The sequence below is a fragment of the Sebastes umbrosus genome, chromosome 11 (assembly GCF_015220745.1).
Source record: "Sebastes umbrosus isolate fSebUmb1 chromosome 11, fSebUmb1.pri, whole genome shotgun sequence".
Lineage (NCBI taxonomy): Eukaryota > Metazoa > Chordata > Actinopteri > Perciformes > Sebastidae > Sebastes > Sebastes umbrosus.
This window is the reverse complement of record NC_051279.1, coordinates 4,204,368-4,229,107: the sequence shown is the minus strand read 5'-3', so window position 1 is coordinate 4,229,107 and position 24,740 is coordinate 4,204,368. Positions and strand designations below refer to the sequence as shown.

The 24,740-nt window shown below is 40.6% G+C and overlaps 1 protein-coding gene across 1 annotated transcript in view; it reads left to right on the top strand.

Moving 5' to 3' along the window:
- The first annotated feature begins 3,099 nt into the window (after positions 1-3,099).
- Positions 3,100-24,740, top strand: part of ntrk1 (neurotrophic tyrosine kinase, receptor, type 1) — a 37,863-nt gene continuing 16,222 nt past the window's right edge. Inside the window, exons 1-10 of the mRNA XM_037783811.1 lie at positions 3,100-3,460; positions 9,165-9,239; positions 10,418-10,489; positions 13,645-13,713; positions 15,770-15,924; positions 17,331-17,476; positions 19,754-19,892; positions 22,267-22,599; positions 24,244-24,302; positions 24,401-24,503. Coding sequence (XP_037639739.1) covers positions 3,267-3,460; positions 9,165-9,239; positions 10,418-10,489; positions 13,645-13,713; positions 15,770-15,924; positions 17,331-17,476; positions 19,754-19,892; positions 22,267-22,599; positions 24,244-24,302; positions 24,401-24,503 — 1,345 coding nt within the window. The 5' untranslated portion in view covers positions 3,100-3,266. The remainder of the gene's footprint in view (positions 3,461-9,164; positions 9,240-10,417; positions 10,490-13,644; positions 13,714-15,769; positions 15,925-17,330; positions 17,477-19,753; positions 19,893-22,266; positions 22,600-24,243; positions 24,303-24,400; positions 24,504-24,740) is intronic.

The window sequence follows — 24,740 nt, the reverse complement described above, 5'->3', positions numbered from 1 at the left end:
ATCTGTTCACACTGGAGAAACTCATAAACCGTTATATACAATATGTAGAGTAAACGGAGGACAATTAAAGGAGGCGGTTGTAAGAACATAAATACAGTTCAGATAATGAACAATGCAACCTGCTTACATTTGCATATGTTTGTTTTGCATGGTTATGTTGTTAATTACATCTCCCATCAAATGCTTCCCATTGAGTTTTTCATCTTTTAAATGGTCCGCCTGAGCTCTCGAACACGTTTCCTGCCAATAAGCGCCTTGTCCCTTCTCACTATTTGCTGAGCTAAGACCAAGGAAAAGGGGCGTAAAAAGGAAGAGTAATTAAGCCACCACATAATTCTGACGACGGCAGCAAAAATGAGGCTATTCAGCTTATGGCCAGTAATTGTGGTCGGGACACTATGACCTTACTCATGAGCAGAGTGACTAAGAGGGATGGGGGTGGGGCACAGTATTTGTCCCTTGGGTAGAAACCGGCTACGCTTATGTAAAGAACATATATGTGTGATGGACAGCCTCGGGTCTCTGCAGCGAGTTAATGTTAGCAGTTAAAGGATTAGAGGCACCATCAGTGATGCTATGTACAGTTGCTAGCATGGTTTCATCCAGCTATTAACTGTCTTATTCCTTATTCTTTTCACGAGCACCATTAAAGACGCAGTCGGTAACTTTGAGTAAATATGAAAAAAAGTTATTTTTATAAAATGGTCATTATATCCGGAAAGTAGTGCATGAGATGGATAATCCCTCAGGTTCCTCTGCCTCCTCATAGTGCTCCGAGATTCCACCGCGCAACAACCAATCAGAGCTGAGCATGACATTAAACTTTGATTCTGAAATATGTTATATGTCAGAAGGGGATTAATCATTACCTTATTTAAAGGTGTGTGTTATGTTGTTTCGATATACTGATGTACTCGAAAATACGAATCAGTTCTTGTGTTGACTGCAGAGACTCAAGGCTCAGATCTTTTTCTGCAAATAAAGGATCTTTTAGATCTCCACCAACTTCTCTCTCCTGAGTCTGATTTTTCACTTACATATTTGGCGTCACGAAAAACAGGTGTTGGCAAGAGCAACGAGGAGGCGCAGCCTGCTGCAGTGGTCCGGTGGTTTCTCTCGCTGTGGCGAAGGTGGCCACCAATTAAAGGTAAGCAGATTTTGCTTAAACATTTCGCCAGGATGAGACTGGCCTCTCCAAAATAATGAACCATATATGAACCAATGTAAATATTTGTAAATGTGTTGTAAAAGCCTTGGTAAAGGGACAGACAGGAACTCGTAAAAGTTTTCACAGGTCTGCTCAGGTAATAAACGGATTCAGGACATAAGAGGATTTATTATGGTTACCGCTGTGAACGAAGAGTGAGAGTTGTAGCCCGATTGGTGTTAGAGAACGCGAGAGGTTTTCAAGTCTGTGATACCTGTATAGAGTTGCTGTAACGATGAAAGCAAGGGTAGAAACAAGGATTTTTTCAAGGAATTAAGGACAACAAGACAACTAAAGCTGATTTATCTCCTCAGATGTTTTCAGAATCACCTTGTTGTGTACTGTTTAGCTGTAAAACGAGAATGTTTGTGGCCCAGCTGCCGTGTTGAGATCATTCGAGCCAAAACCAAGCACCAGAGCATATTTCACATTTCTCATTATTCAAGTGTCTCTTTCCAAGTATAAGTCCACAGGAAAAAAGTATTTTTGGGCCCAATAGCATCATGTGACGGACTGGGAAGTTTTAATTCCACAGTTCGGCCACGATGCAAATCTGCTTCAAAAGCCCAGTGCTCTTCCTGGGGGCTTGGTCAAAACCTGGTGCCTCCATTATACACAATGTAAATGGTAAATGGACTTGTATTTATATAGTGCTTTTCTAGTCACTACACTACACTACATGTCAGTAATCACCCATTCACACACACATTCATACACTGATGGCACAGCCTTCGGGAGCAATTTTGGGGTCAAGGGTCTTGCTCAAGGACACTTCGTAATGTGAACAAAGGAGCCGGGGATCGAACCGCCGACCTGCTCTACCTCTTAGCCACAGCCAATGCACCTCGATCACTGACTGATCACAGTTCAGTCTGAGATTTGGGTGTGTTATGCCAGTAGCGGCTAATGTAGCCTCGTGCTTCTAGCCTCAAGTAGAGATGATGAGCTGTCTACAGAGGTCTGGTAACCTCACGTCATCGCTAATTCACTCTGAGGCAGTTTTCAGTGGAACATTTAGGCCTCAAATCTATAGAAGATTTTATTTTTCTGTTTGAAAATCCACACAGTGTTTGTCCGGTCATGTGTCACATGAGATAATGTTGAAGTTCCACAGCAAATTATTGGAGAGTATTTGTCTGTCAACTGTTGCACACACCACTTGAAATGAGTGAAAGTGCATCGCCTATTGAGCTTTTTCAGGTCACATTAAGTGAAATGCAAATTTCCTGGAGCCTCGTAGGCTTACAGCACTACACTGTATGTTCCAGTGATGAAAAGCAACAGACTCAGGGACCTTTGCTTTCATTTCCTATTATTAAATCCTGCTGGGAGTTTCACACTGTTGAAAAGCAGCTGAATGCAGATAGCATGTCTCCCCAGCCTTCCGCTCTTTCCCATAGCCATTAAATGCGTCACTGACCTCCTAAGTCTAAACAATTACGAACCTTCCAACAATCAATTCTCCAAGCACACAGAGCTCCATCCATCCATCCATACAGCAGGACGTTGCTACAGTGTGCGAGCGCTGCTGCGTGCATCCAGGCACCCAAGAGCCCTGACTTCTTGGCTCTGCTTGCACCTCGAGCTGCTGGCAGGACAGCACCCCTGTCACCCAGGGGGGGCAGATGAGATCTCCATCACCATATCCCATCTCCTCCTCTCATCATTATCAACACACACCCTTCACCCCAACCCCTCCCTCTTTCCCCTCTCGCTTTCGGAGGTGTCTGGTGACTCTGGCCCATGTTATCTTGCCCCTCCCTTCATGGTGGAGGAGAGGAAGAGAGAGGGAGAACGAGAGAGGCTGCAGCCCACTACCACCATGTCCCCAGAGGCCCCTTGCCTGCCTGCCTGCCCCTCCTGCTGCTCAGTACAGCTGTGGCTCAGCACCAGACCCTGACCAGCTTGGATCTCCACCCTGCCAGAGAGCCACGAGAAGAGCCACTGTGTGTGAAAGCTCCTCACTTCTCTCCGCTGTCTCATTCATTAGGTGAAGACACTAACTCCAACTACAGCTGCCAAGCCTCTCCACTGGTGCTGAGAAGACCCTCTTTTGAGCATGGCTCTGGCACCGCGGGCCCTGGCACTTCCCTTGCCCCTGGTGCTCGCCCTGCTCAGCCTGGCACCGGCGCCCACCTTGGGAGGCTGCCCGGCGGCTTGCCGGTGCTCTTTCGCCATGCTGCAGTGCCTGGAGCCCAATGGCATCGCCAGCATCCCGGCACTGGCGCAAGAGAGCGAGAATGTGACAGAGATGTGAGTATGATGTGTCACCTGTTCTGCATGTGCCTCTTAAATCAGCATGAGTTCATCAGATGCCTTGATATTGGTGGTTTGCCAAGCTTGATTTTCTCTGTTTGTGTTCATGTTATCACTCTGGGTTGGCGCTGAGTGTCTCAATGGCAGAGCTTGGGCTTAATGGGACCATCTGCAACTGGTTTCATATCTGATCTGACGTTTCTGTTAAGGACAATATTTGCTGATAGTTCTCGGTTTTGTCCAATTGAGTCTGTTAATCTTGTCCAGGTGTTAAAATAGAAATGACTCTGATTGAGTGGCTAAAGATGGAGCAGTTACACTGACTGTATCAATCAAGGTTGTGCGATAAAGTTACTTTCCACTGCTTTGACTAAGAACAACAAGTGCTTCTCTGCATGCTAAAGGGTGATGGGTTGTAGTGCAGATATGTATTTGTTTAAATCTCATTATTTGTTGTACATTATTTGGTCTGTTTTCATACTATGAGGAGCGTTTGTTCTCAGCAGTGTGTTTGTCCACTTTGAGGCATAATGATAATGCCTCACCAAAGTACAACAGCAAAGTATTGGTCTCGAGTCCCTGAAGATCACAGTGAGCGAAATGCAAATAGTCTGCAAGGCTTTATATGTTTCTCATTATTTGATAGAGTCAGATTCCACTCTGTTGAGAGGAGAGAGTTTGTTCTTTGTGTTTGCCAAGTCCTGAGGCTGCTTGATGTGAAGTAAATTTACTGCTGTTTGAGATGCATTAGCACGGCAGTCATTTTGTCACTTGGTGGTCATTGGAAATCAATTATGGATTGCTACTGACAATAACTGGCATAGAGTGACGGGAACTGATGTCCTATTATCCATTGTGCCTCAAAGCATGGCCTTGGGGGCTTTCAAGGATCTCAGCTCTTTAGTATTGTTGAAAACTTCACCAAGAAAACTCCAGTTTTTTTTTGTTATGAAAGCTGCAAGTTTAGAGATGTTTGGAAATATAATTTTTTTTGTGGCTTTAGTTTGAATCTTCCTGCTGTGGTGCTGTTTTTTTGTACTTTAACTATAACCCTGAATACTTGATTTCAAATTTTACTTTTTCTTCAAAACATTAAATATTCATAACTAAATAAGGACTTATCAACGATTAAGTAAAGAAAAGCGTCTTTAGATGTCATTTATTAAGAGTTTAACACTCAAAAGCTCAGCTTCATCACCACTGTGTGGTTTGATCAGGTTTGAGTGCTGAAATGTTGTGTAAATCCTCTTTTTTTACTTATCTGGAGACAAAGTTATTATCAAAGCATAGTTCCATAAACTTCGAATAAAGGACAAGATGAAGTTTAACAAATTATTACTTTGTGTATTGTACAAGTATCATGCTTTTAATCATGGTAATCTGAGATACACGTGGCTGGAAAGGAGAAAGTATTTTTCAATTTTCGAGGCTCAAATGTAAATTCCACTTCTGATGAAAGATCCGCTGACCTGCGTTTTACCACTGAGGTTGTTCTGACCTAAATCATGTCAAGAAGTAGAAAACATGGACGGTTGATGTTCACTTTCTGTTGCGGTCTGGAGGCCAGTTTGATGTAGGTAGTTCTTTACAGCCATACATGCCACACGTTTGATTGTCACATATTTATGGGCAGACAAACCCTGTGGGGGATTGGTGTTTGAATTAAACTCATCCAAGACTATTCTCATTCAGCTATAGCACATATGCAGGCTGCAGCAGATGACTGTCATTTAACATTGGCTTTTTAAAACTTTGTATGAAAAAGGAAGTAGAAACTGACCACCTGTGATTTAAAAGACGGCTGCTGTATTATTATGCAACCCACCATCAGCTCCAACGTGGAAAACTAAATGTCACTCTCTGCACCACCACGCTGTTCTCTCTTTGTTCCTGTCCCCAGATCTGAGCAATTAGCACTTGCTAAGAAGGAACTACATTTGTGAAATGCTATTTCGGTGGAGCAAGTCAATTTACTGCTGCTTTCTGCCTCTATTCACCTATACCCCACTCTCCTCCTCTCTCTCTCTCTCATTCCTCTCTTTCCCCCTCTCTCTCTCTTATCTCAGAGGTATTTCCTTGTACCTGCAGCTAAACATGTTTCCTAGAGCTCAGGGTGAGGCTTGACATTCTCTCTAAACCGTTCAATCAATAAGTGAGCGGGCCTTTCTCCGGCTTCTGTTTACCGCGGTGCTCTACATGCCAGCAAACAACAACACTTTGCCGTATTGGCAGCGCAAGCGAATACAGCCGATACGCAGAACAAACAAGGGGCCATTAACTGTGGAACAGGGGCCAAAATTCATCATACGCTGAGTTATAAATTCAATTTTGTGAATTGCCAGTCAATGCCTCCACCCGGGAACAATAGATGATATACAACCCACTTGGCTCAATCCAATAAGTAAGGGCGATGGGTGATCCTGGGCCCACCTGCCCTGTAATCACATTATTGCTGTGTGGGTCAATCAGACATGAATAAAAAAGGTTTGTGTGTTGCAGCTGACAAACAGAGAACTGGGAGGTTGAAACAATGCCTCTCGCTGAAAGTGGCTGTCATTAACTGGAAATTACTGCAGGTATTTTTTGACATATGCACTGAACACTATAATACCACGGAAAAAAACATCTATATTCAATTAATTGGTAGGCTATGCCACTGAGCCTTCCCTATGGATTATTTATGTACAGTAGACCTATCCATCCATGCCACTCTATTCTTCTACTCCACTACATTTCAGAGGAAAATACTTCACTTTTTACTACATTTGTTTCACCGAATTCAAGTTATTATGTAGATAACAGTAAGATCTTACAATAAAATATTTATTCTGGTGAAATGATAAGCAGCATACCGTATCAGCAGCAACAGTTGATGTTTTTTCCAGAGAAAAGGACCCACAGAAATCATTAAAAGTGCTTTATAGCGCCGATATGTCACATGACCCAGTGGAAACCAGTCTGTTGTCTTCAGCACCTGCTGGGCTGTCTCAATAAAATGTACTTTAAAAGCTTTTTATCCCACCTTATTTAAGCTAAAAACTTCAAATCTTTTGTTTTGTAACATTGAATATTCATGACTAAACAACAACATGCTTAGGAATCACTAATTGAAAAACCCAACTAGTCTGCTACATCAGGACTGTGTGGGCGTGGTTTAAATGCAAACAACCCACATAAAGCGTGTTCACACTGAAATGGAAAAACAAGGGTCTTTCGCTGCTCGTTCCACATTGGTTGGCGTACCATAATGGCGCGTTCCATTTGAACTGGGAAGTCGTAATTTTCAAGTTCCCAGTCGGAAATCACAACTGGAATGCCCCCTGAAGCCGGATTTCCGACTCGGAAAGTCGGGAGAACCGCACCGACCCCGACCACAAAATCCAAGATGACTGCATCAACATTAGTGAACGATGTTGTAATATACTGTTCGTTAGCACTTCTGTCTTATTTGTGTTTATATGCGTAAAATACTGCATAATGCGTTGTTATCAACTAACAATGGCTAGAACTGGTATTACTAACTTTTCTAACTTGTTGTACTGGAATGTCGTCAACTCAGAGTCAACGTAATTCCCAACTTCGATTTCCGAGGTAAATGGAACGCAGCACTCTGAGCTGTGCTACGGTGCCTCTTTAGCTACAATGCTAATATTGCTAACAGTAGATGTTTCAGACAGTCAAACTACGGTGGCCCCTGAGAGCACAGCTAATTAAGAAAACATGCAAATAGACAAAAACTAATCTGATGAAATACACACAATTAATTGTGAAACAAGCTAACGTTATGTTAGCTGGCTGTAACGTTAATAGTTCGTCTCAGAACCAGTCATAGTGGACAAGCAAGTTAGACCAGCGGTAGGTTTTGCTGACATGACTAATAAAATGAAACCCCCTCACTTTGCTTAATTTGTTCAGTTAACAACAATCAAGTAACCATAGCTGGCAAAGTTAACGTGTTATATTGTCTTTTCATAGTGGTGCATTGTTGTTACGAAATTAAAAATAAAGCAAGCGTCTGGATTTTTCATTGACGGAGAATGAGTAGATGTGTTTTTAAAGAATTTTCAATAAGGGAATTCAACTTTTTTTGTGGGAAAACATAGCAGAAACTAGAATGGCACTCAGAGAGCGCAGACCTCCGCCCTCCTCTCCGTTCAGCTTGCGCCATCATCCACGTGTATTTTTGTTTATGTTGAAATCAGCTGTACGAAGCGGAGAATCGTAAAACACTTCATTCAAACTGGACAGAAACAAAATAAAACTCACCTAAACCATCTCGTTACTCTTTCCAACAATCACCAAGCGTGCTTTGGTCAAACTCAACGGTAATAGCATCGAGTTTAATGTGAAAAAACGCCAAATCTACTTAATTTTGAAGAAGACAGGGTTAGGTTTTCAGTTTGCTCTTGTTTAAATAAAAACATGTTAGTTTGTTTACTTGCTTTGTGCATTTATGTTGCAAATGTTGCCTTCAGGTTAGATTCCAACAAACTAACCTTTAAGTACTTCATGCTTATTTCATTTGCCTTAAAATATGCTAATCATAAATTGATGATCTTTAAAGTTAATGCACATAAACATTTCACATGTATTTTTCCAACTGTCCTCCATTGTGTTCTTCTCAAGGCAGTCTCCTGAAAATAATGTTATTTTTGTCATTTCTTTTTATTACGCTTTCCCAAGGATATTATTTTGCGGATGAGGTCTCAAGACATTCACATACAGTAAATAAAACCCTTCATTATTTGAATCGAGTTAATGAAGAGTCCTCTTGAACTGAATGGACAACAGGAGAATGGGGTGGACAGGTCACTCCGGCGAGATCCTTGGTATAGGTTCGCTCAAGCCATCTATTCAAACATCCCATGAAAAGAGCTGTCTGTCCTTGCTTTGAGTGCTGAATTGATCTACAGCTCACTAGTTATTCTGAGGTAGGCTGTGTCTGGAAAAGTGGAAAATTACTAATTGAGAAGACTTTCCCATCAGCCTCGTCTACCCGGCGTCTCTTAAGGCATTATTCTTTTTCTTTCCACATGAGCAGTAGATTAAGTTCTGATATGAGCTTTGTGGTTTGTGGGTCCCTGGAGATCTCGGCTGGTTTTGTTATCTGTTTGTTCGGTGGAGGTCAGACACATGTCAGCGGGGTTGAATTTGGATGCTGCCCTCCTTCTTTAATGCCTTTCTTTATGTTTACACTCTATTCACACGAGCATGGTTTCATAATCCCACTCTCTCCCATGTGTTTCTCCCCATCCCCTTTCTTTCCTGTTCATTTCTCCCAACTATCAACGATAATGCTTTTAAACAGAGGTTAATGGTTTGAGTAATTAGCTGCTGAGTATTGACGCAAAGGTTACACAGGTGGCTCCAACTCAATTCAGCCTCTTTTGTTGTTTTCGGTGTGTTGAGTGTGGATTGTCATCGCCAATGGGCATTTCTCTGGTATACTTTGTGGGAAACCTTTTGTGGGCTTGTCTTTGGGTACAAAACTGCCTTTTTAAAAATGTCAAATCAGTATTGTTATTGTTCCTCAAAGGCCTTCAATGAGAAACATAAAGACTCCTCTTCTTCATTCTTTTGTATATCCCTGGTCAAGGAATTCATTCACTTGTCTTTTCCATCTATCGTTTTCATTCAGCATGGGCTGACAACAATATGTATTTACCTTGCAACTCTCTCTCTCTCCTTTTTTATTAACCAGTTACATAGAAAACCAAGCAGCGCTGGAGAACATAACAGAAATTGATCTTGGGAACTACAAAGAGCTGAAGAACCTGTAAGTAATACTTTCCTCACAACTTGGACAACTTACTGTACAACAAAGACAAATGTTCAACAGTTGGTGCTTCAGACTAACATATTGTAATATTGTTTTACTGCATTGACTGTAGTACTGTTTGTTCTTCAAATGCAATTCTCAATACAATACGTCATTCCAGACAATTGACCGCTCAATAACCCCCCCCTTTACTTACTGTTGCTACGCCTGTCAAGCTTTCTGCTCTCGCAACGGCACATATACAGTTTACAATGATAACGTGGCAGATTTAACCCTTGAAGCTCTTAGTAATTTTTCAAACAATGAATCCTTAATTTCAGGCAGAGGTAGACAAAAGTTACAGCAGTTAATTGTTTAATGCATTCATTAGGCGACACTTATGCTCCTGTATTTTTTGGTATTGGAAAGGCAAAAAAACAAAACACCAAACTCTTTAAATGCTCTTACTAATTAATGCTGATTGCTCTTACTACAGCCTCGTACATACCGCTTCATAAATGTGGCAAAATCCAAAGCTTGACAGGCTTGCCGTGCCTAGTTACGGTTGCTAAGCTGTGATTAAAAAGTCACGCTTTGTGAGACGGTTTTAGTGGTTTCTGAAAAGTTGGGAGCATACTAATGTCCGAAATATCATTGTACACTGTGGAAATGAGATTTTCCTTAAGATGTACCTTAAATTGAACTAAGAGGCCTTGACCAAACCATGAATAACAGCCCCACACTAAAAGTGCATAAATATGTGCATAGTTTTGTCCACTATCTAAAAGATATCTGAAGGTAGTTGGATTTAAAAAAACTCTCATCTCATTGGAGAAAATGAGTTTGTCTGAGAGAGATACAAGTTAGATTAATATCTAACAAGCTAGCTTTTGGATAGAGCTGAAACATTTAGCCAATTAATCAATTGGTTGATCAACAGATAATTAATAGGAGGATTTCTACAAAACGTAAATTGAAGATATCTGAGTTTTGTACTGTTGGTTGCACATAACAAGCAATGTGAATATGTCAATTTGGGCTTCGGGTTCACTGTTTTCACAGACCAAACAACTTATTGATTATCGATAATGACAACAATGTAACTCCTGCTTCTATTCATCTCACACAAGTTTCAGTATTTGTGAGTTAAAACAAACTGCGTTTCGATGTTTATTGTGCTTTCTCCCCCTCTCCAGCACGGTCACGGCATGCAAGCTGAGGCTCATCTCTGCCAACGCCTTCCAAAACAACCTCAAGCTCCAGTATGTGTAAGTGTCCTTGTCAATACAAAAGGATTGTCTTCCCCATTGTCATGTTTTGACTCGTGCGTGGGTCAGCCCTATTTGTCGCTGTCAGTCAGAGCTCAACCGGCCCTTTAATATTGCACATGTCACGTCAAGAGATGAGAGCGACATTTCTCAAAAATCACAGTGACTCAGTCGCTCGTTCAAATAGTCGTATTACTCATCCACAGTTCTGGTAAATCTGTGAGCTCATACTGGAACCACAAATTGCATTTATTAGAAGTAGTCTTTCTAGTTGGATATTATGGATATAGTTGTTAAAATATAACAGCCAGTAGTTTGTGATAAATGCAAGAAAGTTTAGACAAATTAATATACTACGGTATTGGTTCCAGTTTCTCTAATATGAGTATTTATAAATTTAATATTTGGGGGCTTTTGGACAAAACAGGCAATTTGAACCTTGGGGTATTGTGATTTGCATCTTTCACCATTTTAGAGTAAATGGTTATTGATTAATCAAAAAACTAACCAGCAGATTAATCGATAGTGAAAATAATCTTATAAATAAATAATAAATAATACTACGAAGACTTATCGACTGGAACCATCAAATCTGGCTATTCATCAGCAGCTGACCCTTATCGCCACCATCTTGTCCTCATCGTTTTACTGAGCGTGTGCGACATGTCCGATGTTGTTTATCTGAAAGTCAGACCAGAGATGGGGGGGGTGGTGGAGGAGGGGAGGTAGGTGGGTTGAGCTCCAGAAATTGGAGAAGACATCCACCAGTCACCTTTTACTCGCTCACTTTGGCGGATTATCGACAACTGATGCATAATAAATACACTCCACTAAGGGTCCATTATCACTTAATCAATATTTCACTGTGGAGGGAGAGGGTGGGTGGGGTTGGGTGGAGTAAAGGGGCTTCTGTGTGACAGATGTGTTTCTGAGATTAAGAGGGACAGACTATAACCAAACTAAGCAGGGGACATGGAGGCTTTGGACCACTTTCCTTTCCCTCCTTCTGCTCTCGTCTTCACCAACAATCCTCCTGGAACTCAATCGTCTTTTTATAAAATTCGGTTCTTAAGAACTGCGAGAAGAAAATGAGCCGGCATTCCCGGCTCTGCTCTCCCCCTGTGGGCCTGGGGAGGAATCGAGCTGGTAATGGATAAGCCCCAATGGCTAACCCATCTGACATGAACTTTTGGGAGCAAGGAAAACAAATAATTGAACCCTTGGCCCTGCCAGAGTGAATATGTATTGGCTTCCATGTGGACGCTCCCCAGTGTGGCTTTTTGTCATCTTCTGAGGGAGGTTTATTTACAGCCTGGTTCTTTGGCTGTCTGAGGATCATTTGAGAGCCGCTGTGATGATATTTTAGTGCCCCGAGAGGATTGACAAAAAGATATGTTGATTCATCCATCACAGGATTATTATGATAGCCTGACATACACATTCTTTTGTTAAATAAAAAAAAAAAAGTTAGACAAGACTAATAAGAGTCTACAGCCATTCTAGCAGCTCTTATGGTACGTGTCCACAGGGGCGTTTTTTATCGCGAGGGGATGCGACGCTTCCCAGCATTGGACGCTTGGTGTGATGTCCCTAGAAACAAGGCACTCGGCTCCTGATTGGACGAACGCTTTCCCGCCGTTGGCTGCTGCTCCCAGCTTTCAAACCGGAACCAGTATGGAGGCTCGTTTGGAAACTTTCTTCTCTTATTTCACGTAAATAGTTCACCAATATGTGTTTCTGAAAACATTTGAGGCGAGAAATAAGCTGTGCAGTTGCTGAATCTGTCTTTATTTTGGATCAACAACGTTTATTTTAAAAGATCCTCGGGAGTTTTGAGAGGCGGCGAGTCGAGTCGCACGCCCGTGATTTGCATAAAGTAGACGAGCCCTAAACTTTATGCAAATGAGGAGCGGGCGTCGTGACGCCTAGTCTCTCGAATCGCAACGCCACGCTACCAGAATGCATTGCGCGGCTGCTTACATAGACAATGAATGGGGGGCGTGGAAAGCACGGAGGCTGTGGACACACACCATTAGAGGCTATACATAGGCACAGCGGCATATGGTCAATGAGTCAAATCATCGTCGGTGACCCCTCAGTCAAATTGAAATTCTTGAAGTCGAGCCATCGTTTTTTTTTTTTCTTTTTAAGAGGCTAGGTCTATGAAGAACTTTGTGCTCTTGTAAACAAAATGAATGATTAACACATCAGTTGTATAGATATGAAAGGTGATGACACGGCAATAAAGTCCCACCCAAGCATGGTAAACAAGACGGGGGACCGTGTTTCAAGACGTCTTTTCAAGTCGGGTGGGTTGCCGACGTCGCCGCGGACCCCACATCCAATAGTTGTCAAGATATTTCAGTCTGGACCAAAGTGGTGGACAGACCGACTGACACTGCCATCCCATAGAGCCATGCAGCTAATACGGCTGAAAGCTCTTACTGGTTTTATTACTATACTGTATAAAGTAACATTTCTACAATAAATGGGAAACTCCCCCCCACCCCCCTCCTAAGTGCAATTCTGTGGAGTTTTTCAGTCTGTGCAGCCTTCCTCCTCCGAGAAGTGTTTGTGTCTGTGGACTAATCACCTAATGTACTGAACACTAAGCAAACACGGAGAGAGGTGTGCTGGAGGTGTTTGTGAATGTGGCTCCTGTCTGGTGTGAAATACTTGCCAAGGTAATTGATCAGAACCCATTTGGATGCATTAAAGTTTTCCACTGAGAGTAATTCAAAGCAGGTGAGCATTGCTGTGAAAGTGAGCAATCAAATCACAGCGTGACTCAACTGCAGAACAGGAACCACATTACAACAATGAAAAGAACATTTCTACTTTAACTTTTTTATTACTTTTATTTGGCCTTGAATGTTTTTCTGAAAGATTTATATTCTTTCTCAAAGCAACATGTGAGCAGATGGCATGATGCAAAACACTATATAAATACACTATTACCTTATTGTCTATATGTACAGATCTCTTAATCTCTTCAGGTGGCTCTGTAGCTATTCGTGCCACTAGGGAAATAAAAAGTAGGCAAAGTGAACAAGGTGCAACATAGGTTGAATTACTGTTGTGTTACGTGCTGTACGGCGATAGAACGGCAATGCAAATGTTGATAATATCATGCGTCCTTTTTCTTTATTTGATAGGAACCTGGCATCAAACTCTCTGGAACACATCTCCTGGAGGGTGTTTCATTTTCTACCACTGCTCAACCTGTGAGTACCTTTAAATTCACACCCTGTCATTCACTCTCATTCAAATTCCCAGGGGGGTCAAGTTGGATGTACGTAAAGGAGGAAATAATCTCGCTGATTGGGCTCAACAGAAGCCGAGCAGCAGCCTACGTCTCGGTTCAAAGTTGCTGGTTGTCTACAGTACATTTTAGAAACTGCACCCAGTATTTGTTTGCAATAAATTTGACATTTGGTAATTTTACTTCTAATGTGCGCCAATGGCTGATATTAAGAAAATTAATGTTTCATTGAGGTATTAAATGTTTAAATGGAGGTACATCATCTTAAATGACTTATGCTTTGAATCTTTTTGAGTCATTAATGGTTAAAAGGAGTTGTACTAGTTCAATATTAATACATTATTTTAAGATCATATTAAAAGTTAGCTAAGTGACAAACTTGATCAAGTAGATCTGCAGCTTGTAGACGGCCATCAGTGCGATACGTGCCAACACACAGAGGTTCAGGACAAACCACTGTGGTTGCCAACCGCCCCGTAAAATAAGGAATCATCCCGTAATTACAAACTTAAAGAAGTGTTCTGTATTGAACTGATAAAGAACGCACTTTGTTCTGTAGTTTTTTTAGAATCTAGTCAGTGCAACACTATGGGAAAGGAATATTATTAATAATATCATTATTATTGTTGTGACTAACGACAGGTGCATCATAGCACACCGTCACTCACGAGTGACGAGTGACAGCATTGCTACGATACGCCTGACAGCGGCACGAGATTTTAAAAAATGGCAACCTACGAGTGTTTCTCAACTTAAAAGGGAAAGCACCGCGGCAACATTAGCGAACTAACTAGCAGACCTGTACAGCCATAAGGGAATATGGCTGAAGAACAATTTGATAACCAACAAATCCTGCTGCTGCTATATTCCAATTCACCAGGGGTAACAGTATGTTTCAGTTCTAAAACAAGACAAACAAAGAGAAAGAAGAGGCTGTTGTCTCTGACATTTTTATCTGCACATATTTTAAAGTGGACAGGTCATACTTTGGGTTTCTACAAGAACATGTTTACATGCTTTAATGTTCAAAAAACATTTTCTCATACTGTGTCTGAATATACCTGTAATCACCCTCTGTGTGAAACGCTCTGTTTTAGCGCCTGTCTCTTTAAGACCCCCTCCTGAAAAGCCCAGTCTGCTCTGATTGGCTTACGAGAAAAATATGGTGCACCTTTGCAAAAGGTAGTTCTCAAACTGTGGGCCGTATATTCTAATGAGCCTGCATGTGACGTAGGAAAGGGAGACAAATCTGAACGGCTTGTTGAATCACATGTTTTCTGGTCTAGGCAGCCAACAAAAAACTGACTGGGTTATCTTATTTCACAATTTGAGGGTTGGTAGTCACTCCAGATACCTAAACGTATGAGCACAAGCACTGAAAAAGGGAGTTTTTCATGATATGTCCACTTTAAAGTACAAAGATGCAAGTAAAATACAATACAACAAATAATAAAAATACAAAAATACCAAAGGTTTCTATAATCTCTATGTTAGGAGGCCTTTGTGTTATTGTGGTCTTATAGCGTTGTGCTTTCACCGTACTTTCAGAGGTTAATTCACATACTTAGTCAGGTATTATGAAAGCAGCTATTGGCAGCACTCTTTTCAGTGCAGGGCAGCAACACTTATACACCACTTGTGGCTCTTAGAGTTTCAAAAAGCTGAAGAAAAATAATAAGTTAGAGGGTATGAAAGGTTATTTTCTATCTAAATGGGAAATTATTCAAGGATTTATATTAAATATAAGTTGTATATGTTTCTAGTCATTTTAATCAGTAGTGCTTTTAAAAGAGTATGTGCCCTCCTTACTAAAAAGCTCATTATATGTTCATACAATACAGTGAGCAAATACTGTTATATACCTAATACATAAAGAGAGCGTGTCTGCGATAAATGGATTTGTTTCTATGGTGGTTGAAGCTCTTTCTTCTGTGTTCGCGTCAGATAAATTAAATCAAAAGGAATTAAACACACAATTTGTAGCCATGAGAACTGATTTTGCTCCTTTTTCTCTGCAGGGTTTTGAGGGACAACCCTCTCGTCTGCTCATGTGACCTCCACTGGCTCCAGCAGTGGCACCGTAATGAACGCGGCGACCTGGACAACCAAATGTTGTCTTGTTTCTCTGATGATCAAGAAGTACCCCTCAACTATCTGGTGATAGATAACTGCAGTGAGTGATATCTGAACTTCATTTTTGCTGTGATGCTATGTATTAGTGTTAGCAGAGGTGTGGACTCGAGTCACGACTTGGACTTAAGTCAGACTCGAGTCACAAATCTGATGACTCAACGACTTTAGTCTCGACTTGACAAAATCAAAAAAGAACTTACAACTCGACTTGGACTTTAACACCAAGGACTCGTGACTTAACTTGGACTGGAGCCTTTTCACCTAAAAATACGATAACATTAAAAAAAATATGTTATTTAAAAATTAATTCATTTCCTGAATCAACTAATGTTAACACTATTCATTCCCATCAAGTAGACACTTAATTCCCCAGATCCACTTTGTTTGAACCAATCCAACAGCGTCCAATCATGTTGTCGGAGAAAACCACGAAGAACTAACATTACGTTAAAAAAAGTATTGTTGTATTGAAGTATGCAAAACATGTTGGTTAAAAATTACAGACAGAGTGTCAGCTTGGCATTATTACATTTGGTGAACAACACATTATGACTTGTTTAGGACTCAAAACTCAAAGCATAGGACTTGGGACTTGCCTGTCTTGACTTGGGACTTGTCTGGCTTGACTTGAGACTTGACTCAGGACTTGTCTGTCTTGACTTGGGAATTGCCTGTCTTGAGTTGGGACTTGTCTTGAGACTTGACTTGGGACTAAACTTGGGACTTGCATGTCTTGACTTGGAACTTGACTTGGGACTAAACTTGGGACTTGCATGTCTTGACTTGAAACTTGACTTGAGACTTACTTGTGACTTGCATCCTGAGGCAAATTTGTGATTTTGAGCTATACAAATAAAATTGACTTGACTTGACCTGCAATGACTTGGTCCCAACTCTAGTTAATAGTAATGCATGTTTACAGTAAGATGTGCAAAACGCCCAATCAACGGACACATTTGTATATTCATAGATTCGCTATTTTTCAATGAAGGAGATGTGATTTTAAGAATTTTAATTAGGTAACTGAATTGAAATTGTGATATTTTTTTGTGGAAAAACACATTATTTAACACAGTATTTTCTACGTCTTAAAAACATCTGGATGACATCTTTATATATTTTATTGTACAGTTCATGACATTTTAATTAATCATCGTGATGAGTCTCTCTCCCATGAATATTTGAAATGACGCCGCTTCATCCAATTGGCTTAAAAGGAAAAGTAATAACCATTTGTTGTTCCTATACTTCTGCATATTTCACTGCACCTGTGAAATGCAGGGCAGGAATTGGCTCGGCAGCGTTGTTATTTTAATCGCACAGAGCGGGAACATCCTGTTGCCAGGAAACATATGAGAGTGTTTTTGGCCCTGTGCTGTTTCTCTGAACTGTCTGTACCATCACATTAGCGACCTGTGCTCATTGCTTCTCCTCTGCTGCTCTCAGGTCTGCCTGAGGTGACCATCGTCGCCTTCCAAGATTCAAAGATTCAAGAAGGAGGCAACCTGACGTTTGCGTGTCAAGTGACAGGAAGTCCAACTCCCAATGTGACATGGCTAACTGATACGCTCCGCTCTCCCTTCTCTACCGAGGTAGTGAACAATTTCCAGTTTAACAGTGTACACAGATATTATCAAAATAGCTTTTTCTTTTCTGTACACACAACATCTATAGTATGTCTGTTTGTCCTCTGCTTCTCTTCTTCAAGTTTCTTCCCCTTTAATGTTTTGGGTTTTTTGTCATTTCAAGCTTCAATCAACTGTATTGCTTCCAAACTCAGGCCTTTTACTATAATGTTTCTCTAACCTGGAAAAAAAACATCCACATCATCATGTCCTAAATATTTTTGGCATCTTTAAAAGGATACTTGTGGTGACATTCTATACCGGTATTTTCCTAATTGTCAACAAATCCCATGAAAAGACCAAAACCAACAATAAACTGATAAGACCAACAAGTATTGTTTGTGTAGCCGAAGTTTGATATATCTTATATAGTATATATTATTTTTGACTCAATCCCACTTACACTGTCCTGCTGCCGTAAATAATCACTAGAGCACCAAATGTGTATTAATCCGCTGCTGAAAATAGTCCCAAACATTACTGTTTGGGTAAAAATTACACTGTTACCCAGCTGTTTTAGAATTCAAAATTAAAATATATATATAGCATGTATATCTGTAACCTATTTTTTAAAGATTAATGTCCCCAATAAACCCCTTTTCCCTAAAAAATTATACAACTAAATTACATTCTGGATTACGTTTCGAGGGAAATGTATTTTCTCCCAGATCATGGTAGCAATTTTAAACAGTTTTAAACCCCATGGTTAACATTGTAAATTCACACAAAACAAATCAATGAACACACAACAAAACTACTTGCTAACTGTATGTTTAGCAAAAAAACATCATGATTAAAATAAGTGAACGAACAGCTGTCTCGTTTGTCTGACCCATCCACTACCCCGACCTCCCCCCCCTTACGCGGACTGTCATTAGAAACATATTTGTGATACATAAAAAAAAACATAATCCACAACAAAATATGTTTCCCTCGAAACGTCATTCATAATACAGTTTTGCTAGTATCCTGGTTGTGATCAGGTTTTTGGAGTGTCCCAGTTATGTTTTGTGCATGTAAACACCATATAGATAACGCCTTATTCAGGTTTCTGAACATTCTCTGTTGTTCAAATCACAACTGCACACATGATCAGAAACCTGGAAAGTGTTCAACTCACACAGAGATATTAATAATTACCAGGTTTTCTCATGTAAACATCACATTACAAATATGATCCAAACCAGGATAAGACTCAAAACTGGGATTCTTACATGCATGTAAACATCTCTAATTGTTGGTTTTGGTCTTTTTATTGGATTTTTTAGACAATAAGAAAAATATAGAATATCACCAGCCTTTTCCTTTAGACTTCTTTATCCCATCTCCAACTACTGTAGTCAAAAACATGGTAGCAATGCTAATAAATATATATATTTTTTAAAAAGGGGCCGTATTACTCAGACTATTACCTCCCTCCACTAGCTAGCTGTTAAGCTGCCTTCACATGATAAGACTCTTCACTCACCGCAAGTTAGGGTGCAGAGCCTCCGAGGGAAAGTGCAACGCAGCTAAAATTTACCATCAAAAATTGTACAAGGAACGTCATTCACTGTTTCTAGGCAACAACAACAATTGCAGCGGTTATCTCATTGCTTGCGCTTTTAAAAAGGTCAGCGGCAACAAAGTCAAAGTTAAAATAATTTGAACTTTGAGCGCAGTGCTCAGTAGCTCAAGAGTAGCGCTGCCGCCTCTATATAAATGAGCTATACAAATGAGGTCTTGTTCATGCATAAGCACCAAGTGTTCTTGCATATTTGCGAGATCTGAGATCTCTTGTTCGTCTCTGGATTCAGGACTTTGTTTTGGCAAACGGTTTTGCTCAGTAGGCTCCGAAAAAAATATGTAATTCTTTCATCCTTCTATCTGATCTCACTTAATTGATGCTTTCAAACTTCAACTCAAAAACGCACTTTTTCTCACTGGCCTTTAACCGTGTCTGACTGCGTGTGGCTGTATTTGTCTAATATCTGTGTGTACATTTTCTAAAAGTTATGATTTTACTTCACCGTTTCCTTTATTTTCTTCTTTCCTCACTCTGCCGTAAAGCTCTTTAGATAAACTGCAGCTTAAAGCCGTATAAATAAAGTTCAGTTGGGCTCTGTAATCTATTGATCTACAGTATAGTAAATTGGATCGCGTTTCATCCCTCTAACCTGTATACCTCTAAGTGGTCTGTATGTAGTTGTGACGGGGCTGCATTAACCTCCTCTGCTCTTTGTCTGTGCCGTTGGCTGCTGACAGAAAAGAATCTGGGGCTCCACGTTAGAGCTGGTCCTTTTCCTCACCAACGTCTCCTCCAAAGACAACCTGCACAACCTAACTTGTGAGGCCGACAACCAAGCTGGGCCCGGGGAGGAGATGGTGCAATTGGACATTGAGTGTAAGTGCCCTCAAAATAAAACCACACTCTTGAAAGCTCACGGGCTCAATACATGTCGTCGGGCTTAATGGAGGTTAGGGCGAGAGCACACTGGGGCCTTTTTTCTAGTGCAGGCAGGGTGGACAGCTGGAGAAAAGAAAAATGCACTGCACTGATTTCTTCTAAATGCCTCCTCTACAAATACGAGCATGTACCCACCACGCTTCTAATGGAGCTCTTTGTCATCTGCCACTCACTCTGGCGACTGGTGAGAAGTGTTAAAATAATATGAGTGAAGTGCTGCAGGTATGGCCAGTCATTTAGGCCTGCTGCAGGGATACAATGAGAGAACAAAAGAGAGCGAACTTACCTCTCTCCTTTGCTATTAAAGAACTCCTTCACCTCACATACACTGTACTTCTAAATTAGCTTGACCCAGGAGGTTTACTGTTGTTTTCTCCTCACAGATGCATTAGTGCGTCTGCAAGTTGAGGAACACTGAGGAATGACAGCACCCAGCGGTCCCACACAAAACAGAGTCAGATGCATTAGTGATACATTACCGAAAAAAAATACTGCCCAAACAATATCATATATCACCAACTCAGTGACACTCATTAGAAAATAAAGCCAAAAAGAAGCGGGGGCGCCAATCAGCTGAGGCCAAATGCACGAGCATCAAGGGACAGATAATGAACGTCAGGAAAATGGGGCTGATAACCCGTGCTAAGATCTGATTTGAGCCTGTGCTAATGGACTTTTCCCTCCTACTCCGGAAAACCGCTTCATCCGCAGTGATTGGCAGTCTGTAAATGCGTTAGTGCAGCTAATCTATCAACAGCAGCCCCCCTGGTGGACGGACACTCGTTAACCGCTAGCCCTTTAATTACTCTTAATTACCTCCCAGAACAGTGGGTGTTTACTGCTGAGTGGCTCTCTGTGCCATTGATTCATGGTGTTCGTGTGGCTTCATAAAAGAGCTTTTCTAAAACATGTTTTTTTTGTAATGTCATTTTTTTTGTAAACTTTAAAGTTAAAAGGTGAATTCAGAGCGTAACTTTTATTAATATCTTGCATACAATGGTTCCAGTTAACTATGAATCTGCATGGACTGATGCCAGGAATCACTTTGTGTATTTTTCTGAAAATGTTCATTGTCTAATTCTTCAGTGAGAACTGGCAGGCTCATTAAACATAATTCTAGCCTTCCCTTTAACCCCTGCAGTGAAATAGCTTGTGTAAGTTTAGTAGGGGTCGCTAATGGATGATTAGTTAAATGTGATTAACGGCGCTAATTTTCACTCAGTGCAGCGGACTTCAGCGCGCTCTCTGGATAGAGAAAAGACAGATGCCTCAGTATCCCCTTAGCACAGCACTTTCCTGAGGCTGGGTCATGGGTTAAGAGCAGCAAAAGTGTCTGTGCAGTATGAGGGGTCTCTGCACTTGAGAGTCGTGTTCGATCTAAACGAGGCCATTTCCTGTAACTCCGCCGTCCAGCGGAGCTTCCAGGTAGCTTTTTGTGGTCGGGGGCACGACGACGACCAGGATTCATTATTCATAGCAGGTCAGCACAGGTTTGCAGTGCAGATGGAGAACATTGATTCATGGAAACTCAGAGGGGAATCTATAGGGCGCTTCACCAACCGTTGACTTTATGTTACACATGATTACTTAAGTACCGTCCTTAATACAATTTTGAGTTACTTGTATTTTACTTGATTATTTCCATTTGATGCTACTTTCTACTTCTACCTCAGTACATTTCAGAGGCAAATCCTTTACTATTTACTCCACTGCATTCATTTGACAGATATAGTTAATTACAAAACACATTTTACATTCAAAACATACAGTATGATCAATTAACGTCATCGATTAAGCTGCAGATTATTCTCGATCGATTAATCATTTGGCTTTTGGAATCTAAAAAAAAAAATAGTGAAAAAGAATATGCTCATGAGAGTTTCCTAGAACTCCCAACGTGACGCCTTCAAATGTCTTATTTTTGTTCTAACAACCCCAGAACCCAAATGCATTCAATCGACAGTGATATAGGCTAAAACAGAGAAAAACAGCAAACCATCACGTTGGAGAAATAGAGAACTAGAGAGCTGTTTTTCATTGAAAACGCCTCGATCACTAAGCAAAAATATAATTTTTCATGCATTGATTTTGGGGTATTTTGCTTCCATAACATGTCTTCTTTCAGTTTAGTGGCAAGAAAACATCCAAAATACACATTTAGATATTTATTTTACTACGTTGTCTATTTGCGTCTGTAGATTTTTCCTAAATTCACCAAAAGTTAGCATTAGATAATGCCTCATTTGCATATTTAAACATCACATCCCAACACAACCACCCCTGAAATCTCAAATCTGTCATCTCTCAACAGTTCCAGTCAAAATCATCTTCCTGGGGAACGCCGTCCAGCAGCATCACTGGTGTTTCCCATTTGCTGTGGATGGAAATCCTGAACCAAACATCAGCTGGCGCTACAAAGGCAACGAACTCAAAAGGACCGCCTTCAGATTCACCCAGCTCATCCCCGACTCGGCCGACGGGTCAAAGAAACACGGATGTCTCTTCCTCGACAAGCCCACCCACGTGGACAACGGCAACTACACTCTGATCGTGCAGAACAAACTGGGAAGGGATGAGGCCACAGCCAGCGGGATGTTTATGGTGAACCCCTTCGAGACACACAATCCAGAGGGGATAATTGTAGGTGAGTTCCTGAAACTGTTTTGGAGCTGCAGAATGTTTTTTTTGTTTCCGAGCAGCATCCCATCATGAGCGGAGGAGGCCAGCTAAAAGAGGAATCTATCTGAATATCTTATCATCATATTTGAACACTGTTGGAGGACTATATAGTAGATAATTATAAATTAAGGAAACATTATGGAATGATTAACTCTGTGAATCAACATACTGACTTCTTTCTTCATGAGTCACTCCTGATTAACTCTGATTCAACCGGTGAGCGGCATAAAACTAATAAACACTCATTACACTACTGATTACTTAAACATTAGTTTCTATTTTGTGCCCCCCCTCAAGTAAAGTATATAAATAAACACACATTAATATTCATATCCCAATGTTATATTCTGCCTTAAAAATCAATTGAATAAATAAGTGGATGGACTAGAGCTGTAGTTTAATAGGTTTTTACTAGGGCTGTCAATCGATTCAAATAGTTAATCGCGATTAATCGCACATTTTTTATCTGTTCAAAATGTTCCTTAAAGGGAGATTTGTCAAGTATTTAATCCTCTTATCAACATGGGAGTGGACAAATATGCTGCTTTATGCAAATGTATGTATATATTTATTATTGGAAATCAATTAACAACATAAAACAATGACAGATATTGATCCAGAAACCCTCACAGGTACTGCATTTAGCATAAAACAATATGCTCAAATCATAACATGGCAAACTGCAGCCCAACAGACAACAACAGCTGTCAGTGTGTCAGTGTGCTGACTTGACTATGACTTGCCCCAAACTGCATGTGATTATCATAAAGTGGGCATGTCTGTAAAGGGGAGACTCGTGGGTACCCAGAGAACCCATTTACATTCACTGATCTGGAGGTCAGAGGTCAAGGGACCCTTTTGAAAATGGTCATGCCAGTTTTTCCTCGCCAAAATTTAGGTTTTCTAGTTTCATGTGTCCGCTACAACCTCCGAAAGATTGATTGCATTAATGCGTTAAAGAAATTAGTGGCGTTAAAACAAATTTTCTTTAACATGTTATTATTAATATCCTATCTTTGGTCTCCATTCAGTTTTTATTTTGTTCAATTAACCTTTGCTAATCTAGCCTTATAATTGTATTTCTTTCTTACCTAACGATACCTAAAGATTTTATGCTAAATGCAGTACCTGTGAGGGTTTCTGGGCAATATTTGTCATTGTTTTGTGTAGCATAATTTACCACTCTCATGTTGATAAGAACATTAAATACTTACAAATCTCCCTTTTAAGGTACATTTTGAACAAATAAAAAATTTGCGATTAAGTTGTGATTAATTTGTGATTAAATATTTGAATCGATTGACAGCCCTAACATTTATTAATTTGCATTCATCAGCTAAAGGTTAAATATTGAAACAGTGTGTGTATGTGTGAAGGTTTGATAGCTAAACAGTCACTCTTGAATATCATAGGTTTTGTCATTTTTGTCCATAAATGTGTTTTTTGTTCTCGCTTCCCTCACGCTAGTCCCTGATGTGGATCCAAGTAAGTCTCCGATTGATTTTTACACTCCTAAAAACCTCAGCATGTCTCCTCAATACTACATAGACTTGATGCAAAGTCTGTCATACGTCATTTTCCTTTAACAAATCTCATTCCTGTCCCTCAGTTCCTACAAACAAATCAGACATGGACGTCACAGAGAACCCAGAGAGTCGAGTGTTTGTGGTACGTCTGTGCGTCGTCATTCCTCAATACAAATATGTAACTAAGGAGTATCAATGATGTTCGTGAGTGTGACTGCAGTTCTGTCTTGGTTTGAACAGGTGTCTGTGGCCGTGGGTCTCGCTGTGTTCGCCTGCACTTTCCTCCTCATCATGGTTTTGATTATTAACAAGTGTGGCCAGCATTCCAAGTTTGGTATTCACCGTAAGTTAAAACACATTATTTCATTTACTGCACGCATGATATAGACAAACCCAGCGATCACTTTGTGTGTTCCGTCATCTAGCGGCGCCGCCATTACTGCAGTGGCAAGTCGTAGTGACTAACTGTGTTAACTGGTGACTTTCAACCGAATGCGTCGGTGGTTGCTCGTAATAACTTACGTAAATGGCCGGCGTAGATAATAAACAAAAATGGGTATGTATTTAGAATTGGTTGAAG